Source organism: Vombatus ursinus, unplaced genomic scaffold, assembly GCF_900497805.2.
Source record: "Vombatus ursinus unplaced genomic scaffold, bare-nosed wombat genome assembly UNPS02014828.1, whole genome shotgun sequence".
Classification (NCBI taxonomy): domain Eukaryota; kingdom Metazoa; phylum Chordata; class Mammalia; order Diprotodontia; family Vombatidae; genus Vombatus; species Vombatus ursinus.
Genome location: NW_020954606.1, coordinates 2,433,655 through 2,456,766, shown reverse-complemented (window position 1 = coordinate 2,456,766; position 23,112 = coordinate 2,433,655). Strand labels below are relative to the sequence as shown.

At 37.7% G+C, this 23,112-nt stretch overlaps 1 protein-coding gene and 1 pseudogene across 4 annotated transcripts in view; one reads left to right on the top strand and one right to left on the bottom strand.

Annotated features, from left to right (window-relative positions):
• The first annotated feature begins 495 nt into the window (after window positions 1–495).
• Window positions 496–23,112, top strand: part of RHOBTB3 (Rho related BTB domain containing 3) — an 83,450-nt gene continuing 60,833 nt past the window's right edge. For 2 of the 4 annotated variants that reach the window (XM_027838475.1, XM_027838474.1), the window contains exons 1-4: window positions 497–789; window positions 1,019–1,247; window positions 7,042–7,234; window positions 13,245–13,399. In XM_027838475.1, the coding sequence (XP_027694276.1) occupies window positions 788–789; window positions 1,019–1,247; window positions 7,042–7,234; window positions 13,245–13,399 (579 nt within the window). In that variant the 5' untranslated portion in view covers window positions 497–787. Of the gene's footprint in view, window positions 790–1,018; window positions 1,248–7,041; window positions 7,235–13,244; window positions 13,400–23,112 lie in introns of all 4 variants that reach the window. The other 2 variants (XM_027838473.1, XM_027838472.1) reach the window with 2 other exon arrangements.
• Window positions 22,535–22,990, bottom strand: LOC114025141 (annotated as a pseudogene).

Sequence of the window (23,112 nt, the reverse complement as noted above, 5' to 3'; positions counted from 1 at the left end):
AGGGGCAAAACCGTTCGAATCCCTAGATCTAGGTCTCACGCTTCCTCCCTTTCCAATAGCAGTCTATATCCAGAAGGAGCTGCTACACCTCCCCCTTTCTTCCAGCTGGTTTGGATCCGATCTTTACAATTCACCAAACTTGCTGCAGGGCAGAGAGGCGAGCGGTGAGCTCTTCCCCCGACTAGTACTTTTTCTTTCTTAATTGATTTTCCTGAGCGTTCAGAACGGCCCAGCCCCCTACTCTAGCCTCCAGCGTGGCTTAGGCCTCGGAAAGGGGGAGGGGGCTGCCCTGCCCCTCATTACGTGGGCTCTGCAGAATCGCCCCTCCGCGGATGCACGTGTGGTGCGCTAGGGTAGGCGAGGGTTTTTTCTTCCCTCCTTCCCAGGGCCGGGGGGGAGGAGTCGATCGCCCCGCGGCTAACTGGCGGCAGCGGGAGAGGAGGAGGTGATTTAATATGCTGACATTCACCTAGCTGAAGATTAACTCGGTACGCGAGTGCCCGGGCTGTCACATGCGGCCGCCCATTTACATTCAGGGACCAGCAGCTGCAGCAGCCGCCGAGGCAGCAGCAGTCCTCAATAGCATGGTCCACAGCTTTTCCTGATTGGTCTGGAAGCTCACGGGAAAGCCCTGCGTTTGCCGCAACGATAGTAGAGGAGGGAGCGTTTGGGTGGAAACAGATGGAAATGAGAAAATCCACGGGGTAAACAAGCCGGATATTTATCATGAGAGCGCTCGCAGAGCTGCTCTTTTCTCATTCGCTGCCCTGCCTTTGGATTTAAGATCATGTATGTATCCAGTTTTTGCCTCTTTTTTTTTTTTTTGAGTAATTTCAAAGAGCAGCATGCAATAGTTTTTTGGGGTTTTTTTTTTTGCATTCTTACTTGAAATCAGCTTATTTTCGTCCTTGCCTCCTTCCTTGCTTTCCTTCACTTCCTGTTCTGATAAAAGTGGAAAATCGGTCTGAAAAATGCTTCTTCTTCTCTTCCCCCCCCCTTCTTTCTTTCCCTTTCATAGGTCCATTCACATTGTTGCATTAGGAAATGAAGGAGATGGATTTCCCGAGGACAATCGTCAGTCAGGTCTGATCTGGACTTATCTAGGGAGAAGTGCTCTCGTTTCAGAGACAGAAAGCAGCTTGTTGCTGAACTCTGATGCCAGCTCGATTGCATATCCTGTGTTTACTGAATATCAAGCCTGTGTGTTTGGAAATGTCAGACTGGTGGTACATGATTGTCCCGTCTGGGTAAGAGAAAGCAGCCGCTCTTTTCACTTCTAAAGGAGTCTGGAAGCAGTGTTTTTCCCTTTTTTAACTCAAGTTACCCTAGGAATTTTAGGCATCATTAATTTTTATCTCCCTTTGGTCATTTGCTTCATTGGAGGAAAAAAAAACTAGTCAGCTAAAACTCTGTGTGTTAAGCACTTACTCCTACAAATGCTTCATAGATACTATTAAGTCCTTTGCTACAAAGACAGCAGAGTGTGGAACACAGCAAATGACAGGGTCACATTGTTGCACCCAGAGAGAGCAGTGTTTTTTCCCCAGTTACCTAACGTGTGATAATGTAGTAATGACATTCTAAAAATAAAACCCTGTGAAAGCTGATAGTCAAAACTCTTTTTTAAATGGGCCAGTTTAGAAAGAGGACTAGGTTAAATTTTTTTTTTAACTGTGGCAGAAAAATTATTTTAAAATATCTATAAAAAAACCAGATTTACATGATGATAAAAGTGTTCTCATTTTTTTAAGGAAAGTAATTCCTTTTGGCTTCCTTTTATCATTTTGTAGTGATTTAAGGCAGAGTAATAAGAATGTATAGGATGATGATTTTTAAAAATGAATACAACGAATTTTTCTGTAATAGAAATAATTAAATTGCAATAATATTAATCAGTTTCCAATGTTGTTCCTATGAGGTTACTGAAAATGTATAGTGAATTTCACTGACACACCTACATTTTTTTCTGAGTATCCCAGAACTCTAGCTTTTGAAATTGTAAAGTTGTCTTTATTTGGCAGACCATTTAATCTGATCCTTTAATAACATAGACATTAATACTGGATTTAGTGTCAGGATTGTGAAAATATAGATTATATTTCTTTGAAATTTTATCAAACACTTGGGCTTTTTGAAAAAATAGTATAAAAAGAAATTAGTCATTTAAAGAAATGTTTGCATTGTAGCTAGATAATAATTAGGTGTCAAAAATAAATAAAATCTAAAATATCTCAGTTCAGGAGTGATAATCCATCCTTGATGATGATGATAAAATTTGCGAAGTGCTTATCTGTGTCTATTTTTCTGCCAGGGGTGATTTTACCAACTAACTAAATAAAAAATTTCTTTCCTTTTAGCGGACTTGCCTAATTGAATACCCCCCACCCACAAAGCAATTGAGGTTAAGTGACTTGCCCAGGGTCACACAGCTAGTACTTGTCAGGTATCTAAGGCTGGGTTTGAACTCAGATCCTCCTGATTCCAGGGTTGGTGCTCTATTCACTGGGCCACTCAGTTGCCTTTTGGCTTACTGAATCTTAGAATCACAGATAATTAATTAAACAGTGTTAGTAAAGACATTCAAATAACTGAACAAACTTTGAGCAAATAAAGTATTTTTGAGGAAAATAAAACACAGTTTGAAGTAGGAATTGTGTCCCTGCTTCTTCTTCGATCTTTCAGTGTTTTCCCATTTGTGTTACTCTATATTATGTAAAAACAATGCTTATTCATTATTTCTAGTAATTGGAATCTTCCAAGTGGGTTAAAAGTTTTCATTTTGTCTATAAGAGGAAAAGAAATACCTTCCTAAAAATTTTAAATGAAGTTTTGCCATGTGCAAAAATCATACCTGGAAATTTTTATGGCTTAATAGTTCATTTTAGTATAGATATTGGCTGGTCCTGGATTTGTTACCATTTATAATTTTTTAGGTCACCATGACCCGTTCTAGCTGAAAAACAGAATTGTTTAGAATGTTTTTCTTCTAAATACATTATGTACTTTTTAATGCCCTTCATAAACATTAACATCAATTATGTTCCTCAGTTGTTATTTGACAAATACTGAACCCACTTGTAGGTAATACCCAGAAAGTATACTTTAAAATTTCCCATTTCATACAATGGCTAGTCTTTATTGTTATTTTTTATTATTTATGAAAATTGCTGGCATTTGGAAAGTACTTGCCAAGCACTTTATGTTCATTATGTTATCTGAACCTATGCTGTGAGGTAGGTACAATTCTGTGAGGTAGGTATATTTTAAGATCTTGATGATCTAGCAGTTTTGAATTTATATTTTTAAATAAATATTTCTAAATAAATGTAACTGGGAATACTAAATGCTAATTATTTTTCAAGTTCCTTTTAAAAAAATCAAAGCCAAGTTTATATTACGCAGCTATAAACAGAGCATACCACATGGCTAATAATGTATTTCTTAAGCAGAGAAATTTTAAATGTCTTAAGACACACACACACACACACACACACACGCACGCACACACGCACAGATCCTGTGAAAAGTATTCCTTCTAGGGTATAAGACTTATAAACAAGATCATAATTGTACTAAGGTGTCAGAGTGCATTGACCTGTTTGGGACTGGGTAGACCAATCTGACTCTTTAGGTCCTAAGGGCCGCACTTGAGGACCTAGAGGGCCACGTGTGGCCCTGAGGCCGAAGGTTCCCCACCCCCGTAGGCCCGAGCTGGAAATTACATACGGTATGTTTGGAAAGGTACAAGACAACAGTTTGATGATTCTGTAGTATCTACTGCCAATCTAATGCTTCCATGGAAGCAGCAGACACTTTGTAGGGAAGCTGTGTAATATAAAAGAAGGATTATTATACTAGGAGGCTGAAGACCTATTACGTGCTTGTTCCTCCCTGGGAAAGTCAATTAAACTCTATAGGTCTCAGTTTCGTCATCTGTGAAATGAGATTGCTACACTCGATAATCTTTAAGATCCCTTATAGCTCTAAGTACTGTGGTTTTAATTATTGATTATGCCATTTACTATCCATGTCACCTTGAACAAATCACTTAACTTTTCTGGGCCTTGGTTTACCTACCTATAGGTTGGGGATGAATTACCAGTCTATAGGTTGGACCATATGATCTCCAAGATCTAGTCCTACTTTATTTTCTTTGTCCCATAATGATTTCTATAGCTCCAGTTGTACAGTAGTCAATAGTCTGACCTCTCTATTGTGATAAAGTCATGGCATTTTAAATTCCAGGTGAAATAAAATTAGGAGGGATAAAATTAATATACCAAAGGGTACCAGTTTTATACCTGGCATATTAATAATGATGTAATCAATATATTAATTGAAATAATTTGAGAATTTGTATCTACTCCTACATTTCATTCACTGTTTTCAAAAACAGTAATTTTTAAAATTAGCTAAATTATGGCCACTTGAAATGTGTGTTATTCATATCACCATTAGGAAATAGAATAATTATTTCACTTTATAAAGTCTGATAAAAAGTGGTTAAATTCAGATCTCCAGACCCTGTCTCTGAGGCTGTGGTCATATAATACCATAGAGAATTCCGTGGAAGTGTTAGTGTACAAAGGAGTAGGAATATTGGATTCTTCCCTTCAAGCAAAACTTTAACCCCTTTTTGAATGGTGTGGTACCCACAGAACTGGCATGGGCTAATTGGGCTGCTAATTGACACAATGTTACACTTTGATAGAGCACTTCCTGCAGATCACTAGCTTTTCTGAAACCTCATGTTAGATATGATTCATTGTTTCATCAACTTATTTTTTCATACAGAATACTTTCTCCTTTGCCCCCATTTTCTCACATTGTACTTGTATTTTAAAATTTGAGATCAATTTCTTTATTAACAAAAAAATATAGAAAATGAAAAAATGATGCACAAATCTTTTGTGTTAGGTACAGCAGGGTCCTAATTAGTGCAAATAATGAATTCCACATTATTCAAATTTCCACTATATATTAACTTTGGACCGGAACCAGTGACTATATTCATCATCATAATAACTCCAAATAGTGCAAATTTGACATCACACAGACCACTTCATTATTTGCACTGAGACCTAGATGTAAATTTCTCTCCATTTTATATATTTATTTAACATTTGTATAACTTTTCCATTCTTTTCCTTTGACTTTGCTTATCCAATATTATGTTCATGTCTGTATATGCACAAAATTAGAACGGAAGCAATTAGAAGGGGTTTTGAGCAGGGATTAGGAAGTATTGGCAGATTGTACTGGGAAACTTTCCCAATTCCTTCCTGCCCTTTGCCAGACTCTCTTTGCCACTCTTCCTCCTCCTTTCCTCATCAAACTCCTTCAGTTTTCATGTTTTCATTCCATAGTTCTCCTTGGTTCCCTTTAACTTCATCAGATAGCTGCGTCTTACTTTGCGTATTTGTTCTCATTTCTGAAAAGCGTCCTGGATTTCTCATGCTTCTGAGGGTTCTCCTGGTACTTAGGAAGAGGGAGCACTCCATCATATCCTGTACTTTGGCAGTCCCTGAATTGCAGGAGCATGCAGTACCCAAATAGAGCTGGCAATTTTGAGAGCATTTCTGTAAACATTGCTAAGAAAGAAACCTCACCAGCTTTCTACCACACAGGAAAAAGGGGCCTGCAGCATTTCTCTGGATTGATGGATGCAAGACACTGAAACCTCTGTTCTCTACTCACATTTCAAAGCACAGATTTCCATAACGCGACAGTTCTAGACTAATCTTCTAAATTCATCCCCTTCTTGAGCCACTCTGCCGCTCAGAAAAATATACAAGAGGCCCAATAAATGAAAACAAGTCAATCTTTTATAGCACAGTTAAAAAGAAAGTGAAATTACTGGAATAAAACTATTGGCATGGGTACAGTGGACCACAACGCTTTTATGCTTAAGACTGTACTTTCTACATAATGGTATTCACACATTAAATTTTAAGTATTTGTATGTTTTATATTATCTTTAACAAATACAAGAAGGAAAGGAATTTTTAATTGGAATCACAAAAGTGATAGTGAATTTTTTTCATAGTTTCCATAATTTCTGAGTCTGACCCTTAATATGTATATGTATACTCACAAATACACATATTCATGTATATTTTGTGTTTATATATAGTCATACATGCATATTTATCAATTTTGCATGTTCATGCTACCTATAGTCCCTAAATAAAGATTTGAGAACTAGGGAAGGGCATTATTTGGCATTTATCATTTGTGGTCCATTCATGAATTAGAAATAACATGAATTATGAATAAATCCTTATTGATGACTTTTAAAAATTGTTTTTTTCTTCCAGACTTGTATTTTCATCTGTACTGAGAGCACCTAATGAGAAAATTCTCTCTACTAATGTAGATTGGTAACTGTCCTGCAATAGTCGGTTTTAGCAAGTTGCTGGGGGCCCTTAGAAATTAAATGACTTATAAACAACATCTCAGAGCCAGAACTTGAATCCAGGTCTTTCTGACTCTATATACAAGATGTCATTTGTGAACATTTTCCTCTGTGTACTATGTGGTTCTGAAAAGTATGCTAATTCTTCAATGTGGGGATCGGAAATGGGGGTTCCACAAACTATATAGTAAAATGGCTATACATAATCACGCAAAAACAAAAATCCCAAGTAGTTTACTAGAAGAATCCCATAAAAAGCCCTCAGCTCTCCTGTGTTTACTATGTTGTTGCTGCCTCTGCTCCCATGGGTTTTTGGAATCATCCAGTGATTACACAGACAAAACATTTATGTGCTTAATTTAAAATACAAATGCAAAGTATTTAGTTTTCTATATTCATACTGTTAGGAACTCTCTGGCTCTACTATTCCTATTATCATACAGTTTTCTAGGCAAGGAAATAGTTTTTTAAATAGTGATAACAGAATGATTATTTAAAGGATTGTATTATCTTTTTCCATGCACCACAGTAAATAAAACAAGAGTCAAAATTAGGCTATCACATAATTTATAATCTATTTTATAATTGTTATGAGTAAAAGGATTGCTCTTTGAATTTTGGTTTAGGGCATTTTCGACAGTGATTGGTATACCTCTCGAAATCTTGTTGTTGGGGCCGACATCATCGTAATCAAATACTCTGTAAATGACAAGTCTTCGTTTCAAGAAGTAAAGGATAGTTATATTCCAGTGATAAAAAGAACATTAAACCATTGTTCAGTCCCAGTAATAATTTCTGCTGTCGGTATCAGACAAAATGGTAAGCAGTTTTTTTTTATTGTAATTAGACTTAAAGTACTATATTACTCTGACAGATTTTTATTGTAATGTAAAAAAATGCTGTTTTTAAATATAGGAAATAACTGTGGTTCAAATGTTAGCTATTATGAATTTTCTACTATTAAGTGACACTATCACCATGATATCAGAATAGATTTGGAGTTAAAATGCTTCATTTCAAGTCCAGGTTCAGATATTTAGTAATTGTATCATCATTTGCAAGTCACTTTACTTTTTACAAGCCTCGCTTTTTCTCATCTGTAAAATGGGAATAAGAATCCTTATACTACCTACCTGATAGGGTTGATGGTGGGATCAAATTAGGGATGTGGAGAATTCAAAATCACCAAGATTAATTATTTAGAAACAGGAACCCATGAAGAAAGTTTTTAAGAAATTGGATTTTTGGATATGTAGTTCCATTTTCAAGTCACCCAAAAGGCAATGGAAAAAGTAGATGTACGATATATTACAAATGCAGAATTGCACAGGAGAAACAGTATAAAGCCTGAGGGCAAATGACGAACATAGGAGGTGGGCTAGGAATGTATTTGGAGCAAGCAGTAACTGGTGGACAACCTGTGTGCTTCACTGATATCCATGCAATGTCAGGAAATCTAGGACCCCCTAGCCTGTAGAGTGATATAAGATGAGAAGAGGTGAATCCACTGACTTATCAGAAAACCTAACATAAAGATAGTTAAAGGAGCTATTATGAAAGACCTGTTAGAGTCAATCATATAATGGTGTTTGGTGATCAAATAGTCTTCATCTTTGGTCAGGACCTCATCACCTTTTGCCTGGACTTTTACAATAGACTTCATATTGGTCTCCCTGTCTCAAATCTCTGCTCACTGCAATCCAACCTCCACATAGTTGCCGAAAGGGTTTTTTCCTGACCATGTTATTCTACTCAATAAATTTCACTGGTTTCCTATTACCTCTAAGGTAAAATGTAAACACCTTTGTTTGGCTTTTAAAACCCTTCATAAGGTGGTCCTAATTTACCTTTCCAAATTCATTGTATATTACTCTGTTTCCCCCCATTCTACAATGTGAGAATCTAGCCAAACTGGTCACCTTGACATTCCTCAAATGTGACAGCCTTACTCTTGTCTCTAGGCCTTTTCACTAGCCAGTCTTTGTGTCTGGAATGTACTACCTCTGAGTCTTAGAATCTCTTACTTCAGTACTTCATATATCTTCTGTGTCTGCTTCCTATATTATCTCATACATATTATCTCAACTCCTTCTGGGAAGAGACTTACATTTTTGACTTTGTATTTCCAGCATCGTATCTGGTATATAGTAGGTGTTTAATAAATGCATGAGTGATTTGCCCCCAGTGACACAGCTATTAAGTGTAAATGGCAAGAGTTGAATTCAAATCTAGGGCTTTTTTCCTCTACTAAACTAGGCTTCCTTTCATACACTGTGTATATTATCATCAAACTGAAATGAACTAATTTAATTTTTTCAAACATGTATTTTTGGTCAAAAACACTTAATATCCTTTTTCATTATGTTTATTTACTTTTGCATTGGAAGCATTGCTGACCTTCATTCATTTTGCCTTGAATCAAGGCATATTAAGGCAATCTGCCCACCCCCATTCCATCAACATAAGGAGAGCTTTGTAGACATAAGGGGCCTCTGTCTTCAGTAAATCAAAGGCCCTGTTTATGGAGGCTTTGTAAAGAATGTAAAATACCAAGAGTGTTTTATTATAATAGGCAAAGTTCTTCATGAAAATTTATTCCTTTAACTCAAAACCTAATCTGATCAAAGAAAAGCAAACTCAGATCAAGCTTTATGTATGATACAACTCAGAGAAATCAAGCATTATTTATTGTCTTTATCTTTGATATCTCTAAATCTTCTTTGAATGCCAAATGTTTATCCTTCTTATTGAAGGAATATTTGATTACTGAGCAGCTCAAACCACTTTTTTTTTTCCGTGGTCGTTATTGTCTCTTCACATTTAACTAACTGGATGATCTTGGGCAGTTATTTAATCCCTCCAGCCTCAATTTCCCTAACTGTAAAAGGATTTACTTATAAAATGGTGTGATTTTATGTTTTGATGATGCCTATGGATTAGTAACCTCTTCAGCTACTGTGGGTTTAAGCTGTCTTTGAGGCAGCTGGGAGTCACAGTGGATAGAGTACTGAGCCTGGAGTCAGGAAGATTTGCATTCAAATGTGGCATCAGACACTTGCTGTGTGACACTGTACAAGTCACTTAACTTTTGTTTGCCTCAGTTTCCTTAACTATAAAATGGGGATAATAACAGACTCTACCTTGCAGGTTGGTGCTATTTTTATTGTGAGGATCAGATGAGGTAACATATGCAAAGCATTTAGTGCAATGCCTAATGTGTACATAGTAGGCGTTATATAAATTCTTATTATCCTCTTCCAGTCCCTATTGCCCCACTTCTCCCTTTCCCATCTCCATTTTCCTTTCCCCCTTTCCATCTCTAAGGAGATGACTCACAGATCCAATTTAGCTCTCTCCAGAGTTCACTCCTGCATCACCAACCAATTGCCTATTGAACATTTCAGACTGAATGTCTTAAGAGAAATCTCAAACTCAACATTGAAAATTGACTTCATTATCTTTCCTCTCAAACTCTCCCTTCTTCAAAACTTCTCTATTTTTGCTAAAGATACCATCCTTCAGGTCTCCCAGGCTCATAACCTCAGAATTATCCTGGGTTTCTCACTCTACCTCATGACACATATAGAATTTTTACTTTTACTGCCTTCCTAACATCTCTGACAATCAACTCCTTTCCTGGACTCACAATAAACTGTAATTCAGGCCCTCATCACCTCTTGCCTAGATGTTGTGATAGTCCACTAAATTAGTCTCCATGCCTCGGGTCTAACCACTTTAGTCCATCCTTCACATTGCTGCTGCCAAAGTTTCCTTAATTGCATATCTGACCATGTGATTCCCCTACTCTGTCCTCCCCAGTGGCTTCCTATTGCCTCTGGGATAAAGTATAAACTCTCTTTAGCCTTTGAAGCCCTTCATCACCTGGTTATAGTCTATCTTTCCAGCCTCATTGGACATTACTTCTTTTGTTTTGTTTTGTTTTGTTTTTTTGCTTTTTGGTGAGGCAATTGGGGTTAAGTGATTTGCGCAGGGTCCCATAGTTAGTAAGTATTAAGTGTCTGAGGCTGAATTTGAACTCAGGTCCTCCTGACTCCAAGGCCAGAGCTCTATTCTCTGCGCCACCTAGCTGCCCCCAATTGTTTTGTTTTGTTTTGTTTTGTTTTTGCTTTTTTTGGACATTATTTCTATACTGCCCCTCACAGACTCTGTGATCCAGCCACATTGGCCATCCTACTTGCTTAAAATATACTCCTTCCTTATCTCTACCTCATAGTCTCTTCCTTTAAGGTACAGTTGAATTTCTGTATAAAGCATTTCTTGATTTCCCCCCCCAACTGTTGTACTTAAATATTTTATATTTGTGATATATGTATGTATGCATATATATGTGTATGTATGTGTGTATATATATATATGTACTTATCTCTCCCATTAGACTGTAAGCCCTTTGTGAGTAGGAATTATTTCATTGTTTGTACTTGTATCACCAGTGGCTGGCATAGCCTGGAACTTAGAAAGTGTTTAATAAATGCTTGTTGATTGGTGGACCTTTTGAACTTTCGCATGTTTATTCTGCTTTATATACAAAGTTCATTCCTTTAACAAGCATTTATTAAGAGACTTCAACGTCCCAGGAACTGTGCTAGGTGCCAGGGATACAAAGACAAAATGAAAACTAGCCCACATCCTTGAGAAACATATATCCTTATATCCTTGTGGGAGGGAAATGGTTATACCATTTATATAGCTAAGTAAAAGCAAGATAATTTGAGGAGGCAGAGAACAGTAACAAGAAAGCCTTCCCAAAGGACATGGCACCTAAATTAAACTCTGAAGGAAGCTAAGTATTGTAAAAGGCAAAGGTAAAGAGGAAATTCCTTCCTGTTTTGGAGGACAGCCTATGCATGGAAGCAAGAGGTGGGATGCAGAGACTGTAAATCATCCAGGAGCCATGCTCAGACATCACAAATGAGCTTCAGAGATGACATAAAGTCAAAGATGTTGTCAGGGACAATAAATGATTAAAAGAGAGGATGTGCTAGTCACATAGCAATTGAGAAAGATATAGGTAGATCCTCTCCTCAAGTGCCGCATTTCCTATGTCAGGAAAAAGCAAAGAAGGTCCCCAACACATTGAGTGGACTCCCTGTGGCAAATTAATGGGAAGATATGCACAAAAGTCACACAGGATGAGCAGGCATGGATGGGTTGCTGTCTATATGAATGGAGGAAACTATTCCTCAATTCCTCCAGATCAATCAGATCACAGTTCTAATTGAGCATTTTTTGGGGGGTGGGGGGCTGGGAATGGTGGTTTGGAGAAGGGAAAGACTTCAAGCAGGGAGATTAGTCATGATACTATTGCCAGGAGAGAGGTGATAAAGATCTGAACTAAGGTGGTGGATGAATGAAAGGAAAGAAGCTTATGGATGTGAGGGATATTGCCAACTGAGAAGCCTTGGCAACTGTTAGTGGTGGTGTTGATCAGGACAATTTTTGACTTTTTTTCCAGTAGTAAGAGTTGTTCTGGCTTTTTATTACCTGTCTTCCTTGTTCTCACCGAGACAGTTTGGTCAGTTTAGGAAGATAGTTTGTATCTGTGAAACAGAATAAAATTAACTCTCTGAAATGGGATCAAATCCATTATGCTTATCTCATTAGCGAATGTACTCTAATTAGTGGTAGCCAAGGAGATATGTGGTGCATTTATACATCTAGGAATTTCCTTTTTTGAATAAAATTTATTTATATTCCTATAGTTTTAAAAATTGAAGTAAAGAAATAAATGATTACCTTTTCTCTCTGTGCTTTTGAATCTGGGTACAGCATAGTGAATAAAATAATTAGATTAATGGGTCTATAGGTTGCGTAAAATTTATAAGAATGAAATGTTTGAGGATTAGTGATTTTGTTTTTTTTTTTCAGTTAATTTTGAACATCAAGAATTCTGTTAATACAAGGGTACAAAACCCAATGAAAGCTTTGTGAAGCAGTTTAAATAATTTATTGAAACTAAAACTTTTTTTCAGTTGAATGACACTGTTCTCTCCCATGGACTGTGGGCTCCTTGAAAACAGGGACTTTTGCCTTTCTTTATCTCCCCAGCACTTAGCACAGTGCCTCACACATATCTTCTTGTTCTTGTTGAGCCATTTCAGTCATGTCAGACTCTCTGTGACCCCACTTGGGGTTTTCTTGGCAAAGATACTGGAGTGGTTTGGCATTTCCTAGCCCTGCTCATTTTACGGTGGAGGAACTGAAGCAAACAGCGTGAGATTACTTGGCCATGGTCTCACAGCTAGTAAGTAAAGGCTGAGGCTGGATTTGAACTCGGGTCTTTCTGACTCTAGGGCTGGCACTCTACCCACTGAGTCCCACCTGACACACAGTAGCTGATTAGCTGATTAATAAATGCTTGGTGACTGACTGACTAGTCAAAATGCTGATAATAAAATAAACGAAACTAATTTTCTTTACTAATTACCCAATATAAATTGTTATTCTCTTGCTCAGGATTATATCAGGGACTATCATCCCTAAAAGTAGATTTCCACAATTCATAACTGTGGCTGTTGGCCCAGTTATTAGTGGAAATAACTACTCGCCTAATAAGAAAATTCTTTAGTGTTCTGAACTTCTATTTATATTGATTTATATTGATTTATCCTGGGATCTTTTCTGATCTCATTACTTTTTTAAAAAGTGTCACATTGCAGATTTAGTGTGTTTAGTGACTCCCTACGGTGCAGGTATGAATTGTAATTTGTTGTTTAATTGCTAATGCTGAAGCCTACTTGTTGGTTTTAGCCATTTAGACACATGCTTCTGTTTAATTCCAATGTCCTCTGATTCAAATTTATTCCCTCAGAAGAATTACCCTGTACTTGCCCACTATGTACCTCAGATAGAGGGAACTGTGTCACTTCTTCTGAAGGGATCCAGCTTGCTAAAGAACTAGGAGCCACCTATCTTGAACTACACAGCCTCAATGACTTCTATGTTGGGAAATATTTTGGAGGTGTGGTAAGTAGAAGTTCCTCTGATATGATGATTTTTTTATTTTTAAAGGCTGTAAGACAGTTTTGGTAGATAAGCTATTTTCCTAAATGTCAACTATTGTCTTAATATTTCCTTTGAGATGATAGTGTGTAATAAAAATTTTGACTAATAAGATCTGAGTGGACATTTTATTAGGCTAACATGAGAAAGAAATTTCATTTTTCTTAACATGACTTGTTTTCCATTATTGAAAGAAGATACTCAGAACTTTGGGAACTATTTAAATGGTGTATTATTAGCTATTAAGTAAAAAAAATTTTTTATACAAATACAGGTATTGTCAATCTGATATCTGACTGTTGATACTGTTGATGGGACCAGAGCTAAGTTTTGTTGTAATCTGGCTTTCAAAGAACAGTTTTCCCTAATGAGGTGGGTACTTTAGAAAGATTCCGTAATACCCACCCCACTATCCTGGTGGTCCTGTCACTATTCAGACCAACAGTTTGTATTACTACTTATCAGATGATTAGGGAGTTAGGATTCTACAACTCCTAATCCAATTAGCTATTATTCTGACTGCCTCAATTCTTCACAACAGTGGGAAACTAAAAAGAGCCTGCTAAACTGACTGAACACAAAGAAAGTTATGGTCAAATGTATCAAATCCTTTGTGCTATTTAGACAAAGAATATTTTATTAATTTTGGCTGTATAGAGTTAGATAATGAAGTTTCCACAATTTAAAAAATTTAATATGTAACTTTAAACAACATCACCACTAAATAAATATACATTTGTGATACTTTACATTGAAAATGAATTTCAAACGGTCAGGTATCCATTATAGTTTATGACTTAAACTGCAAATGAGGCATCTGGTTACTTGAATCCTTTGAGGGGTATCTTCTGGATCCCATTTCTGTTCTCTGCTTGTTTTTCCATTTCTGAATTTGTGAATATATTTTTTCCTCTCTTATAGTCATTGACATTGAGTATGCTGTCCTTCCGGTTCTTATTCGCTTACTTTGCATATAAATCTTTCCAATTTTTTCTAAAAATATAGCTGCCTCATTTACTCCAGAGCAGAAGTGTCAAATACTCTCAGCTCACTGCCCAAACTAGATTAAAATGTAATTGGGAAATATTTAACAAAATAAATGAAAATACAATAGAACATAGTGTTAATAAGTGTTAATACGTGGTTTTCTAAGTCAATATGCAACCTTCAGGGATCTTTATGTATATTTAATGGCCATGTTTCTATTTCAGTTTGACACCATTGACCAACGAGGGTGGGGAACCTGCAACCTCGAGGCCACTTTTGGCCTTCTAGGTCCTTGGATGTGGCCTTTTCACTGAGTCCAAGTTTTACAGAACAAATCCATTTATTAAGGGGATTTGTTCTGTGAAGTTTGGATTCATTCAAAAGATCATACTTGAGGACCGAGAGGGCCTCAAGGCCATATGTTCCCCACCCCTGCAAAAGCAACTAACCCACTTAGCATCCCAACAGGGTACCTGTGTACTGCCAAATAAAAATCTATTGAAAATGGATATTAATCTAACTTGGTAATGAAAAGGTATCATTTACATTAATTAAAGGAAATAGCCCAGTGTCTTGCATACTATATGCTGGACAAAGGTTTGTTGAATGGACAATGCTTATTGAAAATACTCAGACATACAGTTATTATGAAAAGCTTGTATTTGAGTCTGATGAGCTGTTGGTGAACTATAATTTGAGGGAAAATGCTTTCTTACCTGAAATAAAATAAAATTCTATTTGTTTTCTAGTAAAAAATGTTGTATAGGATGTCCATCTATCCAGTGGGCTAGTCATATTTTCTGCATTTATGTTGTTGTTCAGTCATGTCTGACTCTTCATGACTGCATTTGGGATTTGTTCTGTGAAGTTTGGATTCAGTCAAAGGGCTGCACTTGAGGATCTAGAGAGCCATAGGTGGCTTCAAAGCCGCAGGTTCACAAGGATGGGGAACTGAGGCTACAAAGACAAATCTGAAACTGTCTGTACCCTCAAGGAACTTACATTCTCCTTATTGTTCAGTCATTGCAGTCATGTCTGGCTCTGTGTGACCCCGTTCAGGGTTTTCTTAGCAGAGATACTGGAGTGTTTTGCCATTTTCTTCTCCAGTTCATTTTACAGATGAGGAACTGAGGCAAATAAGGGTTAAGTGACTTGCCCAGGGTCTTGCAGCTAGTAAGTGTCTCAGGCTGTATTTGAACTCAGGTCCTCCTGATTCTAAGCCCAGTGTTCTAGCCCCTGCACCACCTAGCTGCTCCATTCTACTTATCTTCTGCTTAACTCCCCTCTTTCTGTTGAGGGCACCACCAACATTCCAGTCACCTAGGTTCACAATGCTTTTACCTTCCAAATATTCTTGCATTCATCTCCATCATTCCACTTACATGGCCACCTCCCTAGTTCATATTCTCATCACCTTTCTTCTTGGACAATGTGACATAAAAATGTGGGGACCTCTACCTTTTTCCTTGTTTGGAAAATCAGTACATTTGCCCATTTCCAGTCCAGCAACAGCTGTCCTAACTCTCCATTCTCTTTAATGGGTTAGATAGAGGTAACACAGGTATAGGTAAGTATCTGTGGAATGGTATCTTGCATATGTGGTCTTATAGATGAAAATCCAGCTAAGGGATTTGAATTATCTCAGAGTGCAATAACTGAGTTAGCTGCAAGATAGTTGTCCACTTGAACTGTTTTTAGCTATATCATGCATGTATTTTTAGTCACATTTTAGCAATAATGACATCCTGAATAAGCTTGGGCAATTTTCTAATTCCCCAGCATGGAATCTTACTACACATGGCATTTCCCTTCTGACTTTCAGGTTCTTATTTAGCCTAGAAGATGAAGGATTTATCAAATATTATATTCAGAATCTACTGTTTTATATTTTGGCTTACTGTCCCCATATTTTAGAGATATTTCACTGGCTCAAGTCTCTTCCCTTGGTACCCATCAATTGAGACACTTAGTATGTTATCACAAACCATAATCAGAAATAAGATGCAGAGAGACAATATAAATTCTCCCTGGTGTACCTGTTTCTTCCCAAGCCTTTGGAGCAGATGACACACCTGCATACACACTATGCATGCATTCCCAGCATACATACCTGTAGTGCTTAAAAAAATGGGGGAGGGATAGCCATCTCAGGCTCATTGATTAAAGGAAGAGAGGGCAGAAATACCCTGTTCTCACTGGGGTGGTAATGATGGGAGACATAATAGTTTCTGGACCTCAACTGGTTCTGAGTGATACTGGTCATGGCTTCACCGTTAATTCAGGTCAAGTCTCTGCTGCTCCAGTGTCCTGGTTTGCCTGTTCATGCTCTGTGACAAGAAGTTTACATGGGGAGAGTAAAGAGAGAGAGCAAAATGCAGCAAGTGTCTCTTCTATCCCTTCCCATGGCACCTTGTTGCTGAGAGGCTTTTCACAATTCCAGAGAGTGGGCAGGACTATTCTTTTTCCAGTGCCAGAATTTTAGTATTTGTCCCCTCAATCTTGTTCTCTGTGAATCACTTTCCTTGGTCTGTAAGGATTCCCACTGAGACAAAAATGTAAGGCAGAATTCTCTATGACTACCCTTCTAAGTGATCTCCCTACTTCTCATTTCTCCTCTCCCATCCATCACCTGCAGACCTGCCAAATCAATATTTCTAAAACAAGTCCAAGCATGTCAATTCCATCTTTTAGCAGCTTCAATGACTCTTTGCCTCTAGGATAAAATATAAATTCTTCTTTGGCAGTTAAGACTTCACAGTTGGACTTCAGCCTATTATTCTGGACTTATTTTACTTTCTTCCCAAATTCACTCTACTTCTAGCCAAAGTGGTCCATTTGCTCTTTTCCATACAAAACATTTATCTTTGGCTCCAGTGTCTTGGTACAAGCTGTCTCTCATACCTGTCTCACCCTTATGTCTCAGAATTTAGCATACTTCAAAGTTTAGTTCAGGTACCTCCTACACTGATCCTTTCCTGATGCTCTGAGTTGTTAGTGCTTTTCCCTACCCCCAAAGTTTTTTGTATTTCTTTTGTGTATATTTTTTGTTTTCTTATTTGCATACATGTTATATCCCACATGTCCCCCCCATCCTCAGCTTCTTAGAGTTAGCGACTAATTTTTGTCTTTGAATATACAGTACTTATCTCAATGATTTATACACAGTAGGTACTTTTGAATTAAATAAATAATATCTCTTCTGGTAAGCTGTTTTTTTTTAAGTAATATTTTATTTTTCCCCCAGTTACATGCTAAAACTATTTTAAACATTTTTTTTAAGTTTTGAGTTCCAAATTCTATCCCTCCATCTGTCCTTCTCCTCCCCCCTCCTTCAGGTGGTAAGCAATCTAATATAGATTATACATGTGCAGTTATGTAAAACATTTCTATGTTACTCGTTTTGTACAAGAAGACTTGAATTTAAAAAAAGAATGAAAGAAAGTGAAAAATAACATGCTTCAGTTGGTATTCAGGTAGTTATCGGTTCTTTCTCTGGAAGTGGATAGCACGCTTCATCGTGAGTCTTTTGAGATTGTCTTGGCTTATTGTATTGCTGAGAATAGCTAAGTCATTCACAGTTCTTCATTGAACAATATTGCTGTTACTGTGTATAATGTCCTTCTGGTTCTGCTCACTTCACTTTGCATCAGTTCATGTAAGTCTAGATTTTTCTGAAATTATCCTACTTGTCATTTTTTATAGCACAATAATATTCCATCACAATTACACACCACAGCTTATTTAGTCATTCCTCGTTTGATGGGCATCCTCTTGATTTCCAATTCTGAGCCACCACAAAAAGAGCTGCAATAAATAGGTAAGCCGTTTCTGAATTTACCTACTGGATTGTCATCCACATCTATTCATCTTGTCCACAAGCTTGATGTGAGAAACTTTGTCAAAGGCTTTGCTAAAATGCAGATATGCTATGTATCTACCACATTCCATTTGCCCTGTCTAGTAACCTTGTTATAGTATTTTAGGATCGTAGATTTAGAGGAAATAAAAAGAAATACTGATAGTCTGGCATGACCTGTTTTAGATGAAGACTTGTAGTAACCATCACTTCTCTATATAAATGCCTACAAACCATCTCTTTAATAACTTGTTTCAGATTTTTTGCCACAAGTAAAAGTCAGACTCATAGATTTGTAGTTTGTAACCTCTACCCTTTTCCCATTTTTGAAAATCGGTACAGCACTTGCCCTTCTCTACACTGGCAGCAATTGTCCAACTCTCCAAGATCTTTCAGAGGTCATTGACTATGGATCAGTAGTCATGTTAATTTCAGTACAGAAGGCTCTTATTAAATTCCTATTATGTGCAAGCACTGTAAATATGTAAAGGCACTTAGATGGTACAGGGGGTAAGAGCACTGGACTTGGAGTCAGGAAAACTTGAATTTAAATCCTTTCTTGGGCATTAGCTGTGTAACCCTGGGCAAGTCATGAAACCTCCTCCTGAACTCGGTTTTCATTTTGAAGATCAAATGAGGTAACAGCTAACCTTAAAGCTATCAGTATAAATATTATATTTTTCCTTAGCAAATAAAAAAGTAGTAGTTGAATAGTTTTTCCTTCTGTCTGTCACACATTATCATTTTACCATCCACTTAGAGTGTAAGGGGTTAAGGGATGGGTGTCAGAAATTTGGTTCCTCTCCCAGCTCAGTCATGTAATCACAAGATGAAGTCATAGATGATGAGATATTAATGTGTTAACAGACTGTTAACATCTTGCTAACCCTTGACAAAGTGTGAATATTTTTATTCGAATTGAAAGGTCAAAACCATTGACTAGAATGAAAATTGGCCATACCTCTAGAAGGTTTTAAATGGATTAGCTCTGGAGACATCCAGAAGTCAGAGAGTCTGTTTTGAGAGTTCCACAGATTTCAGGGAGGATCCGGCCTTTGAGAAGGAACAGCCCTGGACGGGGAATAAAGAGGGGATTTCTCTCTACTCTCTCCTCACGTTAGCCATGGTGTCTAGCAGTGGAGCCACTCACCTAGAAGGAAGAACCCTGTCTACCTAACTGTAGAGTCAGTTTGAGAGAGCTTGAGGCACAGAGGAGGAAACAGTGCAGAACAACCTGGCTACAGAGCCAGTCACTTGGAGCCAAAAATAGCTTTAAAACAGTATGGCTTCTGGCACTAACAAAAAGGGAGGGTTGTGTATTCAAGAGAATGCTAACCTTGACAGTACAGAGGAGCAGACCCTGGAGCCTGGTTGAGCAACCTGCCGAGCAGAGAAACTATATGTTTGTATAGATGTCATTTGTATAGACATTTGAAGCCATGAGATTTATTAATGGTTCCTTCTTGGATGTTGTATCCTATAAATTACTGGTCCTCTCCACTGCTATTCTTCAGGTTGTTATTCTTTTTTCTTTTTTCTTTTTCTTTTTTTTTTTTTTTTGCAATTTGGGTTAAGTGATTTACTGAGAGTCACACAGATATTTATTGAGTGTTATGTGTCTGAGGCTGGATTTGAACTCAGGTCCTCCTGACTCCAGGGCCGGTGCTCTATGCACTGCACCACCTAGCTGCCCTCAAGGTTCTTTCAGATACCTTAGTACATATGGTCAGTTTTCTCCTCCTTTCTTTCTTTTATGGAAAAAAAAAAGCCTCCCTTATTAGAGTCATGGCTCAAGGCAAATATATTTTTACCAATCCTGAAAAAAGATACTAGTTATTTATAATTCATTCCTGGCCTAGAGTTCTCATTCTTTTATTTTAAATTGTGGCCCAGAAATCCAAAATCCACTTCTCACATACCTTCTTAACCTGATGTTGACTTCGCATTTCTGCCTTACCTTGTAGAAACCTCTGCCTTCAAAAAGCTGCGTAAGTTAAAAACACCACCTGTGCCCCAAGGAACTTCAATTTCTCATCCATGATTTCATCATCCCTGACAATGTGTTTTAGCTTCCTTTTGCCAGTAACCTATACTATACACCCACATGAATCATCTAGAGTGCCTCATGGTAGTCAGGTTTGACAGGTCTTAAGAAGAAGGTGGGTCTCTTTTGTATACATCAGGTGAACAGATAATATGTTACTTCTTCCTTTTCTATTACTGCTTGACCTCTCTCCTGCCGCCACTTCTGTATCCTTAGAACACAGGAAACTATGTCTTCCTGAACTAGTCTAGCTTCCACTTCTAGGGGAACAGCTTCATACCTTTGTTTAACTTAATTCCAGATATTTGGTTGTCCTTCTTCCCTTCCTTATCTGTGTCATCCTCCTGCCCTCCAGCCTCTTGCCACAAATTAGTATCCCGTTCTGTCTCTTCAGATCCTTTTTCATCTTTGTTTTCTTCTCAGAGTTCTGCTTCTGGGCTTTCTCCCTGATAAGCTGCAGAGTGAAGGATTCTACTTGCCCTTTTATAGTCTTCCCTGGGAGGAAGAACAAGCTGCACTTTGTGCATAGACAGTTGTTATCTGGCACTAGGAGGAACACAAACATAGTGTACTTGATACAAATCATCGTAAAATTCCTTTTGTCTTTCTTTATTTGGAGGATTCTTTGAGTTCTTTATTTGGAGGATGATTTCATCAGGGTGACAAATTCTTCGAGCATCTCTTCTGTAACTTACAGTCTTAGGGAGTTACCTGGGGGTACTGGGAAGTGGAAGGAATCGCAGACTCCGCCAGCTACTGTACGTCAGAGACCAGACCTGAATCCAGGTCTTTCTGACCAAGGCCTGCCTGTTGTCTCCTATGCCCCTTTGCCTCTGGTCCTCTTGACTTTCTAGAAATAAAATGCTTATTCTTCTGCCTTTCTTGTTTGATAGTCTTTCAGTTAACTTCTGTGTTTGGACATCTCTTCTTTATTCTGGTGTCCCAGTCTTTGGGAGCTTATTCATGGTGATCTTCCTGCCTTGTCTTTGTTCAAGTGCCTTTGATTGACAATTAGCAGCTTCTAAAAGCCCCAGTGAAAACTGAAGCTGTTCATAGTTGTTGTTGTCTCTGAGGGAGTCTCAAGAAAAATTCAAGCACCAGTTACTACTGTTCCTCTACCCCCTTTATCTTCTCCCACTAATCAGATTTAGAAACTTCTCATCATGTGACTTCTTTGTGGTTTCTCTTTTGAGGAGGTTAGGAATGTCAAAGAAAAAGATACTACTAATACTGTACTTTGTGATTTAGGCTCAAGTTTGCCTGAAACAATTTTATTTCATTTAACGTTAACCTATATTCGAGACATTTCTAGCTTGGGAAGAGAAATGTCAAAATTGGTATAATCCCTCGTGCTCTCCAACATGACTGCCTACCCCAAGACAATTTGAACAAAGAAAAGATTATAATATGTTAAAATACAGTAACATTCTAGAATAGCTGTCATTCAGTTTCTTCCTCGACCTCTCCCCATAAGGATTGAAAAGAGTTCACTCCTGTGATCAGTATCTTAACTTTGAATGCCAGAGAGGACACCCTCCTTAGGTGGTTCATGGCACCAGTCACTTCAGGTTGGTAAGGATGCAGTGATTTTATCTAGATAAGAGTTAAGTTTGATGCCCACTTTCCTAAAGGGAAAATCTGGGAAGGGTTTTAAGCTGGGAAAATATTACTTCTCTATATTTTAGATAGACTAAAAAGGTTTTCTTAATATGCTTCCATAACGGTTAATGAAATTGGGGGTGGGGCATGATCATGTTTGATTGGAAATTTAGAAACTAAGTTTCTTTTTCTAATCACTTCAAAGGTCTGAGGGTATGAAGGTATGTGGGTAGGATCAGAATTAGTTCATGGTAGAACCATGCAAACCAGCCTGTGACCAAGGGTCCCCTCGAGTGTCAGGACAAGAGTATTCTTAAAAATAAAAGTGAACAAATGTAATTGTGCAGGCTCCTTCCACTTCTAAGGATAGATTCCTCTCTCCTGTGAATTCTCAAAGATCTTTGGACTAGTCATGGTTTTTTGCACTCTAATAAATTTATTTCTGTATGCGTCTTATTTGTCTACTCTACTAAAGTATAAATTTCTTGAAGTCTGGAACTACATCTCATTTGTTCCATTCACTGATTTGCATAGAATACATATATGTTGAATTGAATTTTTTTTTTTTTGTTACATGAAAATTTTTTACTGTGACAAAGACATCGTACAATTTTTATGATCTTGGTCTTTCCTTCTTGCCTTTGTACAAGGCCAGAAGAGAAACATTTGCAACTTTTACAACCTTGAATTGGACTCCAGGGATATCACCAACAGCATGACCTTTTTGACCAAATCCAGCAACCAAAACTTCATTGTTTTCCTCAATAAAGTTCAAGCAGTCATCACTGGGAACAAAGGCAGTGATTTTTTTGCCATTCTTAATCAGCTGGACTCTCACACACTTCCTGATGGCAGAATTGGGCTGCTTGGCTTCCACACCAACTTTTTCCAAGACAATCCCTTTTTCATGAGATGCTCCTCCAAATGGATTGGCCCTCAAGGCAGTGCCTGAATGAGCTTTCTTATATTGTTTGTCATGCCACTTTTGGTCTCTCCTGTGGCTTCAGAGCTTTCTCAAAGTACGAAGACCACGGCACTTACCCATGCTGCCGCTGTCCGGGCCAAGAGGAAAGAGAGCTAAATTGAATTTTATTAAAGCAATAGAACGTCATTTAGAATAAAATTGATTTTTTAAAAGAATCAAGAAAATGGCAGAGTGATAGGAAGCAATGCCCTACATTCTTCTCAACA